Genomic DNA, 21,575 nt, shown 5'->3' on the forward strand with positions numbered 1-21,575 from the left:
CTTTTTTTCTAGAAGGAAAAACTAAAAAGAAATAGCCCCTGAAGTAACCAACATATTTAATCCCTGTCATGCCTTGGTCTTACATGGAGGAATCAATACCCTCAATCAATCTATTCAAATGAATAATCTGAGTTTAGTGCCTAATTTTTCCAATTAGCAATAAAAAGGGGGTAGGGTGACCCAGGTTCCATTTTACCTCAGCTCACCCTCAGGCTTCAGCTGGAGACTCTCTCATCTTTAGGTTGACACTACAGAATTTAACAGAAGTTGAATAAATAGTTGATTAATTTCTACCAATTTTTCGGTCAGAATTAGTGAATTTTGGCTTGTGTGTAACAATGAGGGGAATTAAATGTTTGTTTCTTCACAAAGAAATTCTATTTCTCTAGTTGTACAAGATGTTAATAATAGTGAAAATTGTTTGGGGATTTTTGTCACTTCTTTCATACACTAGAAAGTTGTGTTCGCAAGAATTGAAGTCAAATGGAACCTTCCTTATCACTTTTGATATTCATTAGAATGCTAAATAAGTTATTTTTCAAATAAAAATTACTTTAAAAATTAAAGTACTTTAAAGTACTTTAAAAATTGAAATAAAAATTATTTTATTTTTAAGAACAGTATCTACTTGGGGCCCTTGGGTGACTCAGTGGTTGAGTGTCTGCCTTTGGCTTAGGTCATGATCCCGGGGTCCTGGGATCAAGTCCCCCACCAGGCTCCCCAGAGGGAGCCTGCTTTTCCCTCTGCCTATGTCTTTGCCTTCTCTCTCTGTGTGTGTCTCTCATGAATAAATAAATGAAATCTTTAAAAAAGAGAGAATAGTATCTATTTGATAAAATATTAAGGTATTTGTACTAGTAGAGACCCGTGAATAATTTAGAAAAAGGGACTGAACTTAGATCTCACCCTTTTTAAACATCACATTCCTCATCATTAGTTATTAAGGAATGTAGAAATGAAATAAAAAATGAATTTAATTTGGTCAAAAGATGAAGATGACTATTAACTCACTGTCGGTGAAATGACGAATAGTTACAGAATAGACTATGACCCCTTCTCCCAACATTTGTAAGAGAATGCCTCTATCTTGGAACAGAGGAAATCTCCCTAGAATCCTGCAAAACTCCACAGTTCACTGGGGCTTACTTTCTGGCATAAAGATTAAGGTAGTGGAAAGCAAGAAGGACATCATGTTAATACAACTATAATAAATGACTATTTTTAGAAATAAAAACTGCAGTTCTCCTCCTCTTCTTCTTGAGTCAGTTTACAGTAGATTAACACTTTCTAATTTCTGCTGAGATAATCCAATTGGGTCAGTGATTGAGAGTAAAGAAACACAGTAAGACATTAGAAGAATCTATTGAAGTATAAAGCTTTGTTGTACACGTTGTAAATATTTCCAAGCTAGCAACTGGTTTTATTGATATAATGCCTTGAGATTTATCCTCTCACTCCCAGTGTAAATCCCACAAGAAAGCCTGATGGCTCTGGGGACAGAAATGAGGATGAGGGTAGGAAAGATGAAAAGGTTACTTCACGGTCAAGTGGTTACAAACATGGGCTTAGGAGTTAGGCTGTCTGGGTTCAAACCCTGTCTCCTGCATTTGACAATTTATTTAAACTTTCTGTGAGTTTCCTTATTTGTAAAATGGAGCTAATAGAGACCATCTAGTGTAGTTGCTTGAGGATTAAATTTTTTATATTTATATTTATAAAATATTTAGAACAGAGCTTGGCATATGATAAGTGTTCAAAACGTTGTAGGAGAGTAGAAACCACACACTGGGCTCTAGGAAAATTCCTTGGTTCAACTAATCCTGGTGCCTTATTGAACTAAGGTTATTGGATGGATTTTTCCAGGTCAATGTATTTGGAAGTTTCCACACAGGATCTTAGGGGTCTGTATATACACAGATACCTATATTAGAAAGAAAAAAATGTGTAAGAACAAGCAGATACCTGTCTATCATTCCCCTTGGCCATATATTTTTGACGTGACAATGCCTTTGGAATTACTATCTAGAAAAATGATTTTATCTGTTAATTGACTATGTTCCATAAAAATCTTCAAGCACAGAGATACAGGCACTTGGGTGTAATGTTGAAATAAAAAAATGTGGAAAGATGTTGGTATCCATCATATTTATATTCATTGTGTCCTAAGTTTGAATCTAGATTATCCTTCAAGTGGGCTTCCTAAAAGATTTTTTTTATTTCATAAATCCCACTGAAGAGTTTAGCTCTAATTGTTCCATGAATCAGTGGAGCCATAGGGATTTTTGCACATGAGGTGGCTTTCATCTCAGTTTAGTTCAGTGTTTTCCACATGTGTTTCTGAATAGTAAGGAGTTCCAGAGTGGAGGATCCAAGTTCCCCAGGCATTCCTTATAGGACTTGTAACTATTTAAATCTCAAGCCCACCTGCTAGTCAAAGTTATGAATTAACCAAATTAATCAATTAATCAGCCAAAATAAAACAATGGTGGTTTTCATCTTTGAGGTCAAAGAGGATTAGGCAGAAATTATCAAAAACCCATTTCACCCCTTCTTACTCCTCAGAGAAACGGGAAGTATCCATGACTTACATATAAGACCTCCGGACCACTGATCTTGGATTGATTGATGGACAGATGGATGGATGGATGGATGGATGGATGATTTTTCAGTTGGGCTCAGTCTGTAGGCTAACAATTTTTTTGTTTTAGCCAGAATCTAAGGGAAAATGGTATGGACAAAATTTTAAGAAGGGAAATTGAAAATAACCTATGCTTCAAAGGCTAGAAAATATTTTGTAAATTAACGTTGAAAGTAACTTTTAAATCTTTCTGATCCAAGCTTATGTTTTTGTTTCGATTTCATCTGTCTTCCTCACACTCTTGAAAAGATTATTTATTTATTTATTTATCTATCTATTTATTTATTTATTTATTTTAGAGAGAGAGTAAACATGAGTGGGGGGCAGGGCAGAGGGAGCGAGGAATCCGACTCATTGAATGGGGAGCCCTACACAGGGGCATGATCTCAAGAGCCTGAGGTCGTGGCCCAAGCCAAAACCAAGAGTTGGATGCTTAACTGACAGAGCCACCCAGGTGCCGCTGGTTTGTCTCTCTTAAGGAAAAAAAAAAAAAGCATATAACTGTTTTTATAAGTCATGTATCAGGTACCTTTCTTCAGCCCCTCAAACACTTTTTGAAGTATGCAAGTCATAAATGAATAATTAACTGCAATATTAGCCATAAAAATTATCTGTAATAAGTAACAAATCCAGCAATAGAAAATGAATGAATGGTTTTCCTACAAAGCTCTAAAATATACAGTGGTTACTCAATACTCACCATTCAAAAATATGGCTATTTGCTGCCTTTAGAGGAAGTGTTTTCAGGTTTCCAAGCCAGAGTTTGCTCAACACACACATTGCAAAGGCCCATCTAACCATTTTCTGTGTGTGCACAGAGGGTAATAGAGATGCGGGAGACATGATTTGCCCTGGAGCAGTGAGAACTGGTCTCTAAAGAGCACAGCTGCTCCCATAACATTTTTGAAATGAACTAACAGAGGTCTTGTTTGGGATCTTTCTAGGTATAAGAAAAACTTTAAGATAAAAAAGAAAATACCACTGAACACCATGTGGATTGCCAACTGCATGGATACAGTGGGAGATGCCAACATCCGTTCTGGGAGGTCCTTTGTGTTGGGCTGGCCCACGGTGAACTTCGTGGCCACCTTCAGGTAAGACCGATGCCTTGGTGTCCTGTATCTACATGGCTTGAAAAGGATAACATTGTAATCTATTGTCTACCAAGCTGGTGACTCACTTCTTGACCTCCCATGACACTTGTTTTGCCTTGTACTCTGCGTAAGAAGGTGCTTATATCCACAAGGAAACAAGTAGATAATGTATAGTGGGAACTACTGGAGTAATTTCCTTCGGTTTTGATCAATGGTTTTTCAAATTTTGTTGTCTTACCTTTATGATGACCTGCGAGATTTTGGTGGAGTGGGGTGAGGAGAAGAAAGCAGTGTGTTAAGTGCAACTGCGTAAAACAGGAATGAGGCTTGGGGTGTGGATGTTTCAAACAGAGATGCAAGTGTGGCATGATCCCTGTAAACTCAGAGGTGTCTGCTCAGGATATCCAGGGTCGAGAGCCACATTCCCATCCTCATGTCAGCCTAAGAATGTGTCTTACACAACTAAACTCTACTCAATGGAATCAAATGAATAATCTGAGTTTAGTGCCTCAATGGAATCATATTTTGTTTCAGATCGTTACCAACTAAGATAATCTGTACACAGCAATTCAGGCAACCTAGTATTCAATGGCATGATCAATTTATTTGTATAATTACATACTGTTGTTAAGGGAATTAACTTGGGAGTGTAAAAGCAATTTCTCAAATTTAATGGGACCCTTTAATAGTACTTGCTCAAGAAATCTATTCCGGTGATTTAAACATGCAGATACCTCCTGGGAATCAGAGGGCAGGATCTTGGAGAGGAGACCTTGAACCTCACTCTGTTGTAGTTGTCCCAAAAGAAAGAAAGAAAGAAAGAAAGAAAGAAAGAAAGAAAGAAAGAAAGAAAGAAAGAAGAAACCAAGTTTTTATCAACAATATACAAAATGTGGTACAGGAGCTAGGGACAGGAGGGAAGGGAGAGTGACTGCTTAATAGACACATGTTTGCTTTGGGGTGATAAACATGTTCAGTCACGATTGTTGCACAGAACGATGAATATAGTAAAGGTCACTAATGGTCAATTTTCTTTTATGTGTAATTTACCACAATAAAAAAGAATGCTGGTAAGTGATAAGTCCACGTGTGAATGAGCCTTAAGACATTTGCAACTTTGGATATTAAATGCTGTGAAAATTTTAGCAGAGAAAATATTAATCTTTAGTAATTTTGCGTCAGGGGATTGATCTTTCTCAGAAGATCACAGTGATGAAGAATAAGGTTTTTAGGAACTAATTTAACATATTACAATCTGCCATATGCATAAGGAAATAAAACTATTACAGGTGTTTTTTTCCAAAAAAGATATTCTTGTTTCTGAGCCAAGACAGTTCCATCAAATTGCTAAATTTCTTAAATGTGATTTAATTTGAATGGTAATATTCTTTATATCTGAATAGCCCTTGCAGCTGCAGGAACACTCTGAGCTATAATTTAACCCCTTTCCAGTTCTGGAAACTAAATATCAGAGTGGTTAACAACATGCCCGTGATCTCATAGCTTGCATCACATAGTCACAATTAAGTTTTCAGATTTGAAATCAACTTTTCTCCCTCTTTAGGATCTACTTCCCATTGCTTTAATACCACTCACAGAAGAGTGGAGTCCATCAAAACCACTCTAAGGGGAGTACAATTTACACATCCACATCCCTTAACAACTGGCTGCTCATATTTTTAGTCTGGAGTGGTGATCTTAATATGTTAGTAGGAGTATCGTACGTTCCTCAATTTTTTTCTTCTCATTTTTTAAATTGCAGCTCTTCAGAACAAAAGGAAAAATGGCGTTCTTACCTTCAAAGGTATTTTGTCAGTGTAATATTATAAGTCTTTAACCCATGATGAAAAAAATGTAGATCTCTTCAAAGCAGTGCCCCCAAACTATGTTCCCTCCCCTTAGTACGAATTGTTACACTATCCTCCAATGATTTCTTATTTAATTGTACCCTGCCCATTACTACAAATAACCTGCTCTCCTTTACATCCATATATTGCTTTTTTTTTTTATGAAATTCTGGTTATTACTCTCATCTTCCCCCACTTTCCAACCTCATGATTATAGCTAACATTATTCTCAAAACATATATTAAATTTCCATAAGTGCAGTTTACCCTACCAAGTAATGCTCAAAGCAACTTCTCATTCCTACATTTGAAGGTGCTAGTATGACCTCCGGTCTAGGCAGGAAAGCTTTGGTGCCTGGATCTGCTGGTCAAATCTCACATGACAAGAGTGATCTATTGTTTTCCTAGTCACAGCTTATTTTCCTGAAATATTTTTGCATGTTTCCTTCCAACCCCCAATTTTTTTTTTTGCTGAGCTTATTTATATGCATTTAAAAATAACGAAGTATGTTGAAAATATGATCAACATAAATTGATTTGAAAGTAAGGTAATTTATCCTACTCTCTTTTGGGTTACTATCGAATTGGATTAGGTACATCATGCTAGCCAAAGAGAAGGAGCAGCCAAAAAGCATTCCCCTCAAAATCTTCACTGAGAACATCAAGAACTGTGCCTGTGTAAGTATTTTTAAGACCAACAATTAAATTCTGAGTTCCTAATTCTGACTGAATGAAAAAATGGGATAGAGGTGGAGACACAGAGAGGGAGGAAGCAGTGAGTTGGGGAGAGAGGAAGGAGAGAGCAAAAGGTAGGAAGAGAGAGAGAATATTTAGAAAAGTGCCATGAGGAAAAATGTATTTTCCCCCTCTCCATGTACTTCTTTATAGACCTAAAAACTGTGTCCTAGGTAACATGAAGCAAGAGGAATACATACTACAGTGCTTAAGCAAGGAAAGAGTATTGGATGTTATGTGTCTATGACATTTCTCTGGATCCTTCTAATTGCTTATAGTGGCTTGTAATACAGTGATTTAGAAGGAACCATCATTTTTTCCAAGGGCCACCACTTACATACAGAATGGTCTGGATTGTCTCCACAGTCCTTTTTCCCCTCCAGATATTTCATTTAGTATAACTATAAACTCAGAGAAAAGTTGTAAATATAAAAGTAATACAAAAAACACCCCGTATACTCTTTATCCAGATTCATCTATTGGTAACACTTTATTCCATTTGCTTTATCATTTATTTTCTTTCTCTGTGTCTATTACATGTATGTGTATACATATGTTTGAGGGTCATACATATACTATAGCCCTTTTTCCTTAAACCTAAGTATTTCTTAAGAATAAAGATATTCTACAGTTATCACCTTTAGTGAATTTAACCTTGGCGTAATACTTTACTCTGCCATTCCCATTCTCATTTTGTCAGTTGACCTCAATAATGTCTCCTTTCTAGTACAGGATCCACTTAAGGATCAGGTGTTTTATTGAGTAGTTATGTCAAATGCAGAGGAGTTTCAAAAAGTCTTTTGTTCCAAGGAATATCAGGATTGAATTGAACTAAGAGGGATGACACTTTTAAGGGATCAGCATATTTCTATTTCAATTTCTTTATACTGTGGGGAGGAAAAAATCAAACCAATTGGCCCAGTTTTGTGTGTAAAATTTGATTTCTGAAATTGTAGTACAGTAACCAAGACATTTACAGTGATGAACAAGATACTTTGGGTATCTTTAAATGGTATTTTTTGTGGTTGTTGTTATAGTTCGAAGTAGCTCTAGATCACACAAAACAGCATTTGAAGGTGGAACAAAAAAGGTATTCCTGGCTAAAGCAAAAGCCATGCAAATAGTTTGATCTGTTGTTAAGTGCCAGCTAGATGCACTGCATGAAGGAGAGAGAATTCTCTAGCAGCAGAGCACATTCTTGTCTCTGCCTTTGATATCAATTGTGGCAGTGGTTTACATTCAGAACTTTCCTTGGAAAATTACCTTGAGATTTTTAAAAATCAACTTTATTGAGGTATAGTTTTGGTGAAATAAACATTTCTGATGTTCTTCACCCATTCTTAAAGATCCAAGTTTCCCACTGCACTGTTTCACTTCATCCTAGAAAGATGATTCTTAGCATTCCCTGTGCAGAACTGCTGCAAACAGATTTACTTAATTTCTTTTATCTGAATATGGCTTTATTTCACACTGACTCTTGAAGGATATTTTTGGGGGTGTAGAATTTTGTTTGCAAATTTTTTTCCTTTTAGTCCTTTAGAGATGTTCCAGTCTTTTGGTCTTGATGCTTTCTGATGAGTAGTCTGTGATTAAACATTAATCCTCAGTAGGTGATTTGTCATTTTTTTCTCTAGCCGCTTTCAAGTTTTCTCTTTATTTTTGGTTTTTAGCAGAGTGGCTATGAAGTTCCTAAGCATGGTTGTCTTTGAATCTGTCCTATTTGACATATTCTGAATTTCTTGAATTTGTAAATTTATGTCTTCACCAAATTTGGGAAATTTTAATCATTATTTCATCAAATATTTCCTTCCTCATTATTTCTCTTTCTCTCCTCCTGACAGTTCCATTCTTTGCATATCAGACACTTTCACATTGTTCAGAGATCCCTCAGGCTCTGTAATTTTTTTTCAATCTTTTCCCCCCTTTTCTTCTTCACACTGGATAATTTCTAGTATCTATTTTCAAATCACTGACTTCTTTTCATCATCTCCATTATGCAATGTAGCCTAGTCAATAAATTTTTTAAAAATATTTTTCAAAAAAAATAAATAAATAAAAATATTTTTCCGATAAAAATTTCTATGTTAAATATTTTTCCTCTCAAATAAGGAAAAGTCATTAATACTTCTTATTTCTATACTATGATGCCTCTATTTTTGTTTAATGTGAACATATTTTCATTTGTATCATTGAGCATTATTGTAATAGCTGTGTTTGGCTAATAGTCTAAGCATCGAGATCATCTCAGGTGTGGCTTCAGCTCTTGAAAATTGATCTCATTTTCCTGGTTCTTCATATATTAAGTAACAGTTTTGACTCATGAACATAACCTAAGTTTTCTTTTTCTTTTGAATTATTTCAAAAAATAGTTTATTTTTCTGAAGTTATTTGTTTAGAGAGAGTTCTATCTAATGGAATTTGTCTGTTGGGAGAACCTACAACATGCAGGAAAATATACATACATCCCTTAAATTACTATTTGAATTGCTATTTGAATGATTATTGAATTACTTTGGGACCATCTGTGATATCAAGCAATTGCATTCAATTCATAAGAAGAAAAATACAATGAAAGGACAAGGAGTGATTTATGAAAGAGTTTCTTTTAACTTTGCTTTTAATATTTTCAAGGCCTGTGGGTGTCCACTTGTGCTGTTTCTTCTTTATGCACTGTTTCCCGAAGGACACAGGCCCCATTGCCTAAACATGTTATAAAAACTGTATGCATAGTAAATGTTCTGGTTACATATTCTCTTATATGACTTTCGTAATTTTTGTAATTCAGATAGTTTGTAATTCAGATAGTCTTATAGATCCATCTCAGATTGCTATTAACCCCTTTCAGAAAATTTTCTTTAAACTTTTCCTAGTTGTATGGAGCAGTTTCTCAATGTATGGTCTGATAGAGAGCTATTAGAAGTACCTACTCGCTGGCAGAGTTGTGAATGGAACATCAACTTCTAACATTTCCAGTCTCATTTCCTAGATTCATCAGTCTTAAGAGATTGCAACAATGGAAGTCTTAGTTAACCATGATGCCTGACAAAGAAAATATGGACTAAATAGTAGTTTTTAAAAAGTGTCTTTCATAGCCAGTTCTTACCTGATTTTACTGAAACCGACTATGTAATTACAAAGGAACTAAGCCAAAAAAAAAAAAAAACCCAGAAACAAACAAACAAAGGAACTAAGCCATACTATACAAACACAACTCAGTAAGAGAGGAAAGTATCTAGTGCCTTCCTTTAATACTATCCCCCTCCCACCATTTTGGAAATAGCCTTATGGAGCTGAGGGTCACCCCATGTGCCCTCTTAGAATTCTCAATTTTTCTCTTCCTTGCTTCAGCTGCTGTATTTTGTATGCCACAAATTCCTGGAGGGAAATATATGTTTTATTGACATGTTTCCTACTAGCTTCATGTTATATAAAAAAATGAAAATATAATTAAGGGTTCGTGTTCTACACGTGCTTTACTTTGTCATTACCTGGAAACAAGCTTTACTTTTGGAGTATGGATAATAATTTGACAATTATTTGGTCACATGCTTTAAATTTTTAAAAAATTGTAGCAATTTTTCTTATTTATTTTTTACAGTCCGTAACTGTAACAGTGACAAATTCCGACACAGCAAATGACACTATCAACATGTTACTAACAATGCTGGGAATAACCGTAAGTTGCCTACTATCTATTTTTAGTTTACGAACCAACTTTGACTTTTGAGTTTTGTGAGTGTGTGTGTGTGTGTGTGTGTGTGTGTGTGTAGGTGTTGTGCACCTCCCATCATAAGACAGCTGATTATTGTGGATAACATACTCATATTTTTCCTTCCAACTTTAGAAATTGAAGGCAGCGAAGCTATAGTATTAGCTTATACATGAGTGCTATTCTTATATTCCTATTTGAAATTTTCTGCAAATTCAAAGTTATAGCCTAAAATTGGACTATAATTTTAGAGTGCTAATAACAATATGCAGTTTACTGTATATATTTTAAATACAGACAATAAAGATGTTTCTAAGTTTCTTTTTTATTGTTGTTTCTAAATTTCTAAATATTTCCTCCTCTATTGGACTCTTCTTTCTGTGTTTTCAATTCTGATACGTCTCCATCCCTATTGACCCTAGTTATCACACAAGGAAGGACTCAATCCGTTTAATGAATCCTAAATTACATGTTCTGTTGTACATTTTGACATAAAGACTACATGGCTACAAGCTACCTCCTTTTGATGCAGATCCTGAGGATGAAGCAGCTCATACCCTTTAGCAACTGGTCAAGACAAAGACAAGTTCTGAATAAGACCATGGATCTGGGGCTGATCTCTTTTTATGAAAGAGAAAGATATTTGAGGATGAGGTTTTATAAGGGAAAAAAGAGGGACAGTGATAGATGGAGAGAACCAAAGGGAGCACTTGGAAAGCACAACTTCTTATCCAAAATCCTCTGTAAATGTGATGTGACATAATCATAAGATGGTTTGTAAATTCTATCTGAGCCAATGGTATAATAAAGGCCTTTAAAATTTCAGAGCAACGAGAATTTGGCAGAAGAAATCAATGATTTCTGTACAAACAACATTTAATAATACATCCAAAATAAAATTGAATTTATATGTACTGACTAAAGCACATCTTTACATACGTTTCTAACCTGTATGATATAGAAACCCTAAGTAAGAATTAAATCCTGGAAAAGAGAGTGAGTGGTTTGAGGGATGAAGGTGGGGAGATTGACTAATGATTTAACTCATTTTATTTCATGTTTGTGATTTTCTTTACTTAAAGCGATCAATGTCACTAGGCAAAGAATTTCTATTTTAATGAAGAACTGGGCTTATTTGGCTTTATGTATACCTGATTTAAAGGATTCCAGCATGGCATTTCCAAACCCTACCCTACCTTATTAGCTCTTACTTCTTATTTGCAACACAATCTTGAGCAGATTTAGCTGTGTGTGTGTGTGTGTGTGTGTGTGTGTGTGTGTGTGTGTATCTGTGTCTGTGCCCATACCTATGACATTCCTTCATAAGGTGAAGGCCATGATTTTTAATCAGGAGTCAAGGGCACATGATAACTATTACCAATAATTCCATTTCAAACGTTTTTTTGCTTTAGTCTCCAGGAAGACTCTTTAAAATAGTTCAGCAATCTTTATAATTTAGAATTGTTTGTTTCAAACAATTGGGATTTTCAGTATTACTGGGCAATAATTGTGCTGGGAGTAATCATTTTCTGCATCTGACATGCTGCCTAGAGTCCTCATCCTTTCTCTCCCTAAAGTGGAGTTTGCCTGCCCCAAAGCCAGTGGCAGACTTCCGTCCACTATCTCCTCAATGTCTCTTGGGCATTTGTCTCCTTTGGCTCAGGGCTGCTGAGCTATTGATGCCTCTCAAGTTACTTTGCTCAGGATTAGTCATAGCAGAGTATATGGCTCTCTGGACAACATGCATCTCTGGGCAGGGACATTTGGAGACAAAGGCCAACGCTATCCAAGGAGTCTAGAGACAGCAGAAGAGAGGACTCTGAGATGAGACTTTTACTCCATAGTAAAGGGACACAAATCTCATTTCTTACACCATGGGCCACCCACAAAGTGAGGGGCTGGCTGTACTGTGGTTTCCCGGTCTTTATCAAAAATTACAAGAATCTGGGACAGTCTATTGGAAGCTGTGAGGGGAACTAGTTAACAAGTACTATAGCTACCTCCATGGACCAAATACCATTTATCCTGGCCCCAATTCTTTCTTTTTGGAAACACAGATATGCTAAGGAAATGTGTTCTTCAAGTACTGTGAAAGATATGTTTTGACACCTAGTTCTTTTTGTTTCCAAGGGCTCTGAGAACGACTTCCAGCTGTGGGCGAGTTCTGGCAAGGAAAAACTTCCACTAATTGGTAAGTGTCAGGGAAAATCTAAGATGGGATTGATTAGGTTCAAAATTGTAACTCTAAGTTTCAAAGTAATGGTTGTTCTTTCTTAAGCTTCAAAATCCTTAAAAGTGAAAATCACATGCAATATTCACTCACATGTTTAATAAAGAATTACCAGGTACTGTTGCCCAGGCATTGATAACATCTCTTCATTCAGCAGCTATGATTTAGTGAGGGAGAGAAATGTAAATTTTTGTTTCTACTTCTTTTTACCTGACAAACAGAGCTGTCTTGAAAAAGTGTGATTATTTACTATTTACTTACTTATTTACTCATTAGGTATGAAAGCAAAATGGATTGGAATTTTTCCCATACATTTATTTTTCATATGTCAATTTTGAATTCTAGTTCCTAACTGCTAAGAAGCCTCTATTTGTGAGAATTCTCTAAAATCCAGTTATGTCTCTGAATCCAGGTACAGATATGTATTTAACACCCCTGCCCTGTGCCCAGTTTTCTCTGCATCATAAGGAAAATGAGATAATCACATTTAAACTCCTCTCATCTTCACTGATGAAATCGCCTGCACTTTGCTGTTTCTCAGGTTTTTTCCATCACTGTTCTTAAGGTTATTGATAAACAGATTGCACCTCTTCTAAAATAGTTATTAGCACAAGTTCTCTGAAAAAAAAAATCTTTGGATTAGCAAAATTGTTTAATGTTTCCAGTAATGGAAGGGTTTTAAAAAAAAGAAAAAGAAGACAGGATTGGTAGCAGGCCTTGAAGTATAGTAATGGATGGTAATGGTGACAATAATCTCTTCTAGAAATCTTAAAGCATTCCTTCTTACATGAAATTTTTTTATCCTTTTAATAAACCTGTGAAGCTATAACTCTTTTTCAAATAATCTGGAAATCTAAACAACCAATTTCCTTTTTTTAAAAAACAACCAATTTCTTTCTGCAAAATATATATTCCCAGTCTTAGACTATAGAGTCACAAAGCTCATCACTGAGAACAAAACCCCTCAGTACCACTTCCTGTTTTGAATTAATGTTGACATCTTTGTAAAAGTTGGACAGGGGCAGCCCTGGCGGCTCAGTGGTTCAGCGCTGCCTTCAGCCCAGGGTGGGATCCTGGAGAGCTGGGATCGACTCCCACGTTGGGCTCCCTGCATGGAGCCTGCTTCTCCCTCTGCCTGTGTCTCTGCCTCTTTCTCTCTCTCTGTTTCTCATGAATAAATAAATAAAATATAAAAAAATAGTTGGTTAGCAGTAAAAAGGAAAAAAGTTAAATACTTATATATGTTTCAATAAAGTGCATTAATTTAGATAAAATGATGTAGATGGTAACTTTTGAGAATTTGAATAGCTTCACACACGAACGCAGCTCTAAGGAATCTGAAGAGCCTGTCGTTCATGATGATCCATTAGAGCATTCAAAAATGCATTTTTTAAAACATACTCTCAATTCTCAATTGTGGATTAACTCCTGGTTATCTTGGTTTGGTTGTATTGCTGTCATAGAAGCTTCTTTTTCCTTAATGGAGCGAAGTCCCTGTGATTCTTGTGAACATTGCATCCATGACGGATGAAAAGAACAGCAAAAGCTCCTTTAGGTACATTCAGTAATAAATCTGGAATGACAGAATGAGAATTTTCATTCTATTCTTAAAAAATGAAATCCATATCATTTCATAGGGTCTTTGAGAATTCTCTAGAGAGGAAAAACAATTTAAAGCATAAAAGAGCAAAACAAATCACTTGGCAGGCAATTCTGGATAGCTCTGGGTGTGGTTTTCTATTCTCTAACCATCGTTTTACAGTTTGCTTCTGGGTTTCCCACTCTGCACACCCTTCCTTCTGATCATTGCCTGGCAGGACACCCCATAGAGGGAGGGCAGCAGTGGAAGGGAACCATAAAGCATAAGGGCAACCCATCCCACTACTCTAGAGTAGCTCTGGCTGGAGAATTGACAAAAGGAAATGAACAAAAAATCTGTTCGACTGACATTCTGTTGGAGAGAATAGTGAAGATAGCAATTCTATATATATATACTCCAAATATTTAAAAATTTATTAACCAAAAAATAAAAATAAAAAATAAGAATATTAACCACCAATGCTTATTAATATATTCACTCTGATAAGTTTGTGTGTGGACAAGCATTTCAAAGAATTAGTGTAAGGCTCGACGGGGTCAAGTAATTTGCCTAAGATGTATAGATGTAGTTAGTGTCAAGGCACAAACTAGAAAACCTTCAACATTCTCAGATAGTTACCCAGCAAAAGTCAGCATTGTTTATTGCACTCATGAATATATGTATTTCAAGCAAAGTAACATGCTTTAAATTGTTTTCTCTTCTTAAAATCTTTCTCTTGGGCACACGCTTTCTGTAAGGTGTTCCCACAAGGGTGCATATGATGCTCACTGAGGAGGCACAGCCTTCTTTATCTAGAAGTCCCAGAAAAATACCAACATATACAAATAGGGTGATGCTTACACTCAGGTAGTTTGATGACAGCCATCACCATCATCTTAAATATTCAGGTTTCTTTCCATACAGGACATGAACATCCCTATGGAATTAAAATGAGCCATCTTCCATCTACTAAAGCACTGCCAAAGGAAGCAGAGGACTCCATCTCTCCTTCCCCAACTCAGGAGTCCCTCCTTCTGGAGCAGAAGATCACAGAGATGCAAATCCATTTCATACTGAAGCCCAGGCACCCAGCCCAGAACAAGCAAGGGAGAGGTGAGCCGCTTGCTTTTCTTCAAGTGCCTTCCCTTGGCTCATGTCTCCATGCTTAAACACAATTCAGACACACAGTTTATTCTTTCTGGGTGAGCTTATTGTCATCAATGAGGAGGAACAGTATAGGAAAGAATGCAAAAACTACCCAAAATCAAGCTTAGAAAAATTCAAAAGTCTGACATCAAGACCCAACTCATTTCTATGAAGGTTGTTTCCTTGTTTTAAATCTTTTGGGAAGACCTTTAACTCCTGTCTTTCTCTATACCCTCAGAGCACTTTCAAGCCTGCCCTGAGCCATGCCTTGTGCTGAGTAGTATATCATATATTTAGTTTAACGAGTTGTAGGTAGCATCATTTATGTTAAAGTTGAGCAAACCGAAGCTTTAAAATGCTGAGCTTCATAAGTGGCAGGACCAGGATGCTTCTGGTGCAGTGCTGGCACCCACATGAGTGGAGGTGGTGATGCACTCACTACATCCCAGAAAAGCCAAGTGGCCGGGTGTTCAAGGTTATTTGGTGAAATGTTCCTCATGTGCTTATCCTTCGAAACCTTGGCTCATCTCTGGACTCTTCAAAAATCAGTTATTTAAGCAATGTTAAGGAATCTTCAAAGGAAAACATTCACAGCTGAGCACTAGAAACTTTGAACTCAGCTTTTCACTGCTGGTCACCTTTTCTTTGGAAAGCTCTTCCTTCATAGGGAATGTTGAGTAATTAAAAATCATCTCTGGAAACTGGTGCCTTCGTATATATATATAATATATATATGCATTCATAACCTCTATAAGTGCATTCATAACCTCTCATTGTTTTTTTCGCTTCTATGATTTCTTTCAAGCCTGGGACTTGTGTGTAGATGTATATTTACATATATGTTTGAGTGTGTGTGTGAGGAAGTAGGTTTCCACACTTCATTGTGGTTTAGGCTCCTTTCAGTAAATGTTAAACCTATTTAACCAAAAACATCATCTCTGGGTGGGTTAGTGGGATATGACAAGAAAACACAGCCACCACATAGCCAGCATGTAATGACAACATCCCAAGGACCCTGACTGCAGCAAGTCATCCTTGAAGATGGCCCAGAGCAGAGGAACATAGAAGTAGGGCTCAGGCAGATTGTGTCCTGAGAAGCAGATCCTTTGGATGGTAGAAACTTGAGCACTCAGAAACCAAAGAGGAAATCTGGGGCTGAGGGGAGACTGGCTGTGAAAGCAGAGGATTACCAAACTCAGCCTGATTTGCATACCAAATCCTTCTAGCTTTTAAAATCAGATCTGACACCTGAACCCACTGATCACTCCAGTAGAAAACACATCTACAGGTTCAGTGCCTCCTGATGCCTTGTAACTGGCAGTAACTGATGACACAGGGAGTACTCACCTTGAGTCTGAACCAGTCTCTAGGTTTAACCATCAGTCTGAAGGATATGACCAAGAACTTATCAATGCCATGAGGATGCTGTTAGCCAACATCAGGACGTGGAGAGTTCTACACAACAAATGACTCAGTTTCACTCTTCTAGCCACTACAACGAACACGCTGCAAAATGGCAATGGTGAAAATAATGCTAAGTGAATTAAAATACACTAATCTCCCTTCTTCCTTAGATTCAGGCCAGACCATGAAAAGCACTGCTTTCAGAGACTGGGCCTTTTGGCGGCGCTCTGGCACTTGCCAGAAAAACCAGTGCAGAGTTGCACCATCGGCAATACCACAACAGCTCTTTGGGGTTTCACTCACAAATATATGTGATAAGGACAACTTGCCCTTCCCAATACTGGTAGGTCTCAGTTTGGTCTTTTTTTTACCTTCCTGAGGAGAGGGACCTTGGAGAGGCAAAGTGTTCTCATGCAAACCTACCCTCAAATGGAGAAATCATTAGACAGTCCCTGGCTTTGGCTGAGAAGCTTTGCTAGTGTCATTTGATTTACCTACTGAAGAGTCATTTGGCCAATACAGCAGAACAACGTTTTGCCCATTCCACTTGTTTCCACCGAGACCCATGTAGGCCTGTTCAGATCAGTCAAAATGGACTCTGTGTGCATGAATCATCTTCACATTCTGCTGTTGTCTTCCTGAACTCACAGTAGTCTCAGGTCTCCTTCAACGGAGTCTACTTAATCTAACAACTGAAAACATCTTACCTAAGCATAAAGACTCATCCTGAGGCATATATGAATCTGCTAATTCTAAAAGAGGATGTTAAATGACAGCCACAGAGTTTGCCCTTGTTATCTCAAATCGGTGTACTGAATTGTCAGTGTGGAAATTTCCTGAGTACCCAGGACCTCTGCAACCCTACACTAGATTTGGGAATGTTATCCTAGGTGTGAAGAAATTAACCACGTTAGTTCCATGCTTGCTACTACCCCGTCCTTGCATCACATCAATTTTAGGGGGTAGCTAGAACTGTTATCCTCCATACTTTACAAATGAATTAGCTTTCAGTATAGTTCACATTTGCCCCAGGTCACACAAATGATCAGAAGCATAATAGGTTTCCGATCCCTTGGTCTATTGGACTCCAGCCCTTATTATCTTTCTACACTGCAGGGAGGGGACATGAAGATAGAGCAAAGGACAGTGAAAGACTCATGAAGGAAATGTAATCAGATAATAAGAAGAGAGCTTTTGAGCTTTTTTTTTTTAAGGAAGAAGGGAAATAGAGACAGTTGGAATGGAGGATACAATCACTTAAAGAGGAATCAACAAATGGGAAATGAGTATGGCAAAAAGATTTCCATACTGGGGGAAGAGCATCTATGTAAGAGAATAAGGAGCCAAGACTGGTAAAGTAGGAGACAGGCGAGGATTCCACAAAGGCCTTGAAACACAGAAGTTTGATTTAAAAGGGCAAATTCAATGAAAAAGCTGATTAAAATAAGTGATTACAATGTTTCAGTGTATGACTGTACGGTGGATTTTTGGGTAGAAACTATAGAGAGACATTGACTAAAGAATCTAAATTGACTTTAGTCCTTCCAGCTCTAAAACCGTACACCATCCAATAGCCTAGCTCTTTCTAAAAGGAAACAAGCTTCTGCTCTGGGCTTGGGATACAAAATGTATATGCTCTTCTTTTTTTCCTACAGGATATGCTTTCCGTGATCAATCGGAAAGGACCACTCCTGGAAGGCATCTTCAGAAAATCAGCCTGTATAAAATCCTGCAGAATCCTAAAAGAGAAACTAAATTCTGGGGACAGAGTTAACTGTTACAGCAAATCTGTTCATGTGGTAGCATGTGTTTTAAAGGTGGGGAAAGGTCTAGCTTTACCACACATGGGTAACTGAAGCTGTGATGGTGTCTTTCATTATGATTGCCCAGGAACCAACATAGGCATAACTGATTAAGAACTTGTCAAACTGGAAAACACTTCATGAAATCAAATTTAAGGAAGCTACTGTAGGAGTTAAAAGCCCCATACATTAGAAATACTTTCTGTTTTCACCACAAACAGCCTACCTGAGGACTCCATGCAAAATACTAATACTAATATGATACTATTAATACTAAGAAATTTCAAAATATACACTCACACATACATAATATTTACCAAAGCAAACATCCTGCTTTGGATGACATCCTCACCACGATCCTAATGAAGGCAGTTTCCAAAAGAAAAATCATACGAAAAATTTGAGAATAGGTAGGGAATTTCACAATAGTAAGCAAATGTTTACTTTATGAGGAATCCAAAAAGGCTCAGTGAGGTGACCAAATCATTCTTAACCATCATTGTCGCATTGTCTCCTGTTTCTTGATGCCTTTTACTTTATAAGTCATGGAGGAATGATTTTGCCATTTGTGTCTCCTTTCACCACATCCTAGGCATCCTTTAGTTAATATTTGTGATGTCTAGCCCACCATCCAAGGTTATAACGACATGTTAGCCAGCTCTTGCTACATGCCAGTTTTGATAAACCTAACTTTTGGAGTAGGTGCAACAGACAAAAGTAGATTGGAATTCTGAAAATTCAATAGATCAACTCAAGAACTATATTAATTTGGAAATTATACAGCTACATCACAGATATCCCATTCTATTGCTAAAATGGGAATGGAGAAAGAAGTGAGAACTAGAATAGAGAATTTAATCCATCTACCTTGGCACTTGCTATCAGCTCTCAACAAAACTAAGTTAAGGCAGTAATGATGACACTCTTACAATCAAGGTCATATGTGGTCCTTCCTTGTCACATTTGGTCTTTTCTTGTCCCTCATTTCTGTTCAACTATATGAAAGATACCAATAGTCCCTGACCACTACTACACTGAGGTCCAGTAAAACACACCACTAAATATATATATAGGCATCAAGAGACAGGGGAAAGAATGATGATACATTAGGTACTCGAATAGCATGATAAGTGTTGCCCTCCTGAAGGTGCACACATGGAATTGATGTTTCTAGCAAGGTTTAATAGGGTCTTTTCTATTCCTGTGTTATAGGCACAGACTAGGAAGATGGTGACCACGTGTGCATAGAGTTCTTAGACATTCCTGAAGCTTTCCCTACTTAAAGTTGACTAATCTTTGTGGAGAATCAGACTCTGCAACCTTGGCCTGAATAGTATCATGCCAAACTATCTGGAGAATTGGCCTACATTAGAAATGAATACATCCTCAGGACCATCACGAGTTTGCCATTAGACTCTCTACTTTTGTATAGTTCAGGAAAGGAAGAATGATACAATTATGAGAGTAGCTTATGTAGTAGTTTGCAGAAAAGCACACAAAAGAGTAAGTGCTATATGATACAAGGGAGCTTTGTCCTCATTTACACTGAAGCCTAGGCTCTGCTTTGATGCTTTCATGTTTGTTGGAGAAAATCCACACACCTGCTTTTGCACGTACAAGTCAATGGAGAATCAGAGCAGAGTTCCATGTGGGTCACAGTTTGGGTATCTATGACGGAAGTAAGACTGAACTGAAGTTTGCAACTAAGTGTTTTCTCTGTAATATTTCCAATATATATTTTGTATATGTGAGTGTGTCTGTGTGTATTTTTCTTTTATCCACATAAGGATTTTCTTGAAAATATTGAAGGCAGTTTACTTTCATCGGACCTCTATGAAAAATGGCTTCGTGTTCTTGACGAAGTGACAGAGAAGAAAAAAATAAATGCAGCCCAGAGGTAATGATGCAATAATTACTCTACTCTGGTCATGGCTCAGAAATACAGCCAATATACTATTAGGAATATATTGGTTTACTTCTTGCCACTTTGACCACTAAAATAACATTCAATGCCACATAGTTTCAATTCTTGTCACCCATGGAGGGCAGTTTCAGAATAGAGACATGCCTTACGGCTATTATTGTACTTCTCCTGACCTTATTAACATTGACTCATTAGTCATTGTATAACTTCTGAATATATGAAACTGGTAGACAAAAGTCAGTGGCCAAAGAGATGCCAGTGCATCAACAGCCAGTGGCATAACCTAAAGTTTGTCAAACATTTAAACGGAGTGGGTTAGCTCAGAAATTGAATTCGGTAAAACATTTTTGTATACGTTCATGCCTGGAACTCTGCTACAGCAGGCTGTATACTAGATCTAGAAAGATGTTCTCTGCTCTCCATCTGTATACTTCCAGCTGCTAAGTGCAGTGACTTGCCTTATTCAAAAGTGCATCTTTCTGACTTCAGGCTTCTAGCCCAGCTGCCAAAAGTGAACGTTGTTCTCTTGCGATACCTTTTCGGAGTGCTCTACAACATTGAGCAACAATCCTCATCCAATCAGATGACAGCTTATGAATTATCAGTGTGTATAGCCCCAAGCCTTCTTTGTCCACCTAATTCCTGCAGGTTGGAATTGGAAGAGAACTTCAAAAAAAAGGTAGGGAGAGCTCTCATATGTGTCCCCTCGGGTTTATAATCCAGGCTTTGAATCTGAAATGTGTAGTAGTAAATTGGATGGATCAGTTCTGAAAAGTGCACATCTTCCTAGGCTTTCTTGGAATGGCAGGTTTGTTATCCTTCTCTGGTGGAATATGGGAAGGGGTCTTAAAGTGGGAAACGCAGAGCAGTTGAGTCACTTATTTCCCATCCAGGAGATTCAATACTAGACTGACTAAACAAAAGAGAGAGGAGTGATGTAATATGGTAGAAAAGACCTGGGCTCCAGAGTTTGACAAGCCAAGGTTCAAATCTCAGCCTGATCCTTGAGGGAGAGCTTGTAACCTTGCGCAAAGACATGGTTTCCTCATGACACAATGGTAACAACCCCCAGTTCCTGTGGTCGTTACTGGCACATCCTAGGTGGCTTGGGCACTAAGAGCACCCATGGCTCCAAACACATAGCTTTGCTCTGCAAGTTGTGGCTCATTTAGAAAAACACTTGACTACTCTTTTGCCTCCGCTACATCAGACAGAAACTAGTGAGATATTCCAAAACATCCTGATGAAGCCACACATACCTAATAAGATGACAGCTTCCCCAAGCTCATGCCAAGAGCCAGCATTATTCAAAGTAAGACATGAGAAGGGACTGCGGCTAGACAAACATGTTTTCTCCCCAGCCCTGTGAGTTTTTACTCAAAAACAAAACAAAAGAAAACTTCAAAAAAAATCCACAGGAATATCCACTTTCCAAAAAATATTTGTCCATATTTAAGAAATGGATATC

General features: G+C 37.4%; 1 protein-coding gene across 1 annotated transcript in view; it reads left to right on the plus strand.

Annotated features, from left to right (window-relative positions):
* The window catches only part of LOC140598727 (rho GTPase-activating protein 20-like), a 49,645-nt gene that overhangs the window by 15,534 nt on the left and 12,536 nt on the right, over positions 1-21,575 (plus strand). Inside the window, exons 4-13 of the mRNA XM_072757254.1 lie at positions 3,583-3,732; positions 5,495-5,536; positions 6,172-6,256; positions 9,912-9,989; positions 12,153-12,213; positions 14,756-14,944; positions 16,552-16,724; positions 18,037-18,198; positions 19,971-20,080; positions 20,597-20,786. Coding sequence (XP_072613355.1) covers positions 3,583-3,732; positions 5,495-5,536; positions 6,172-6,256; positions 9,912-9,989; positions 12,153-12,213; positions 14,756-14,944; positions 16,552-16,724; positions 18,037-18,198; positions 19,971-20,080; positions 20,597-20,786 — 1,240 coding nt within the window. The remainder of the gene's footprint in view (positions 1-3,582; positions 3,733-5,494; positions 5,537-6,171; positions 6,257-9,911; positions 9,990-12,152; positions 12,214-14,755; positions 14,945-16,551; positions 16,725-18,036; positions 18,199-19,970; positions 20,081-20,596; positions 20,787-21,575) is intronic.

Source organism: Vulpes vulpes, chromosome 4, assembly GCF_048418805.1.
Source record: "Vulpes vulpes isolate BD-2025 chromosome 4, VulVul3, whole genome shotgun sequence".
In the NCBI taxonomy this organism is placed as follows: Eukaryota; Metazoa; Chordata; class Mammalia; order Carnivora; family Canidae; genus Vulpes; species Vulpes vulpes.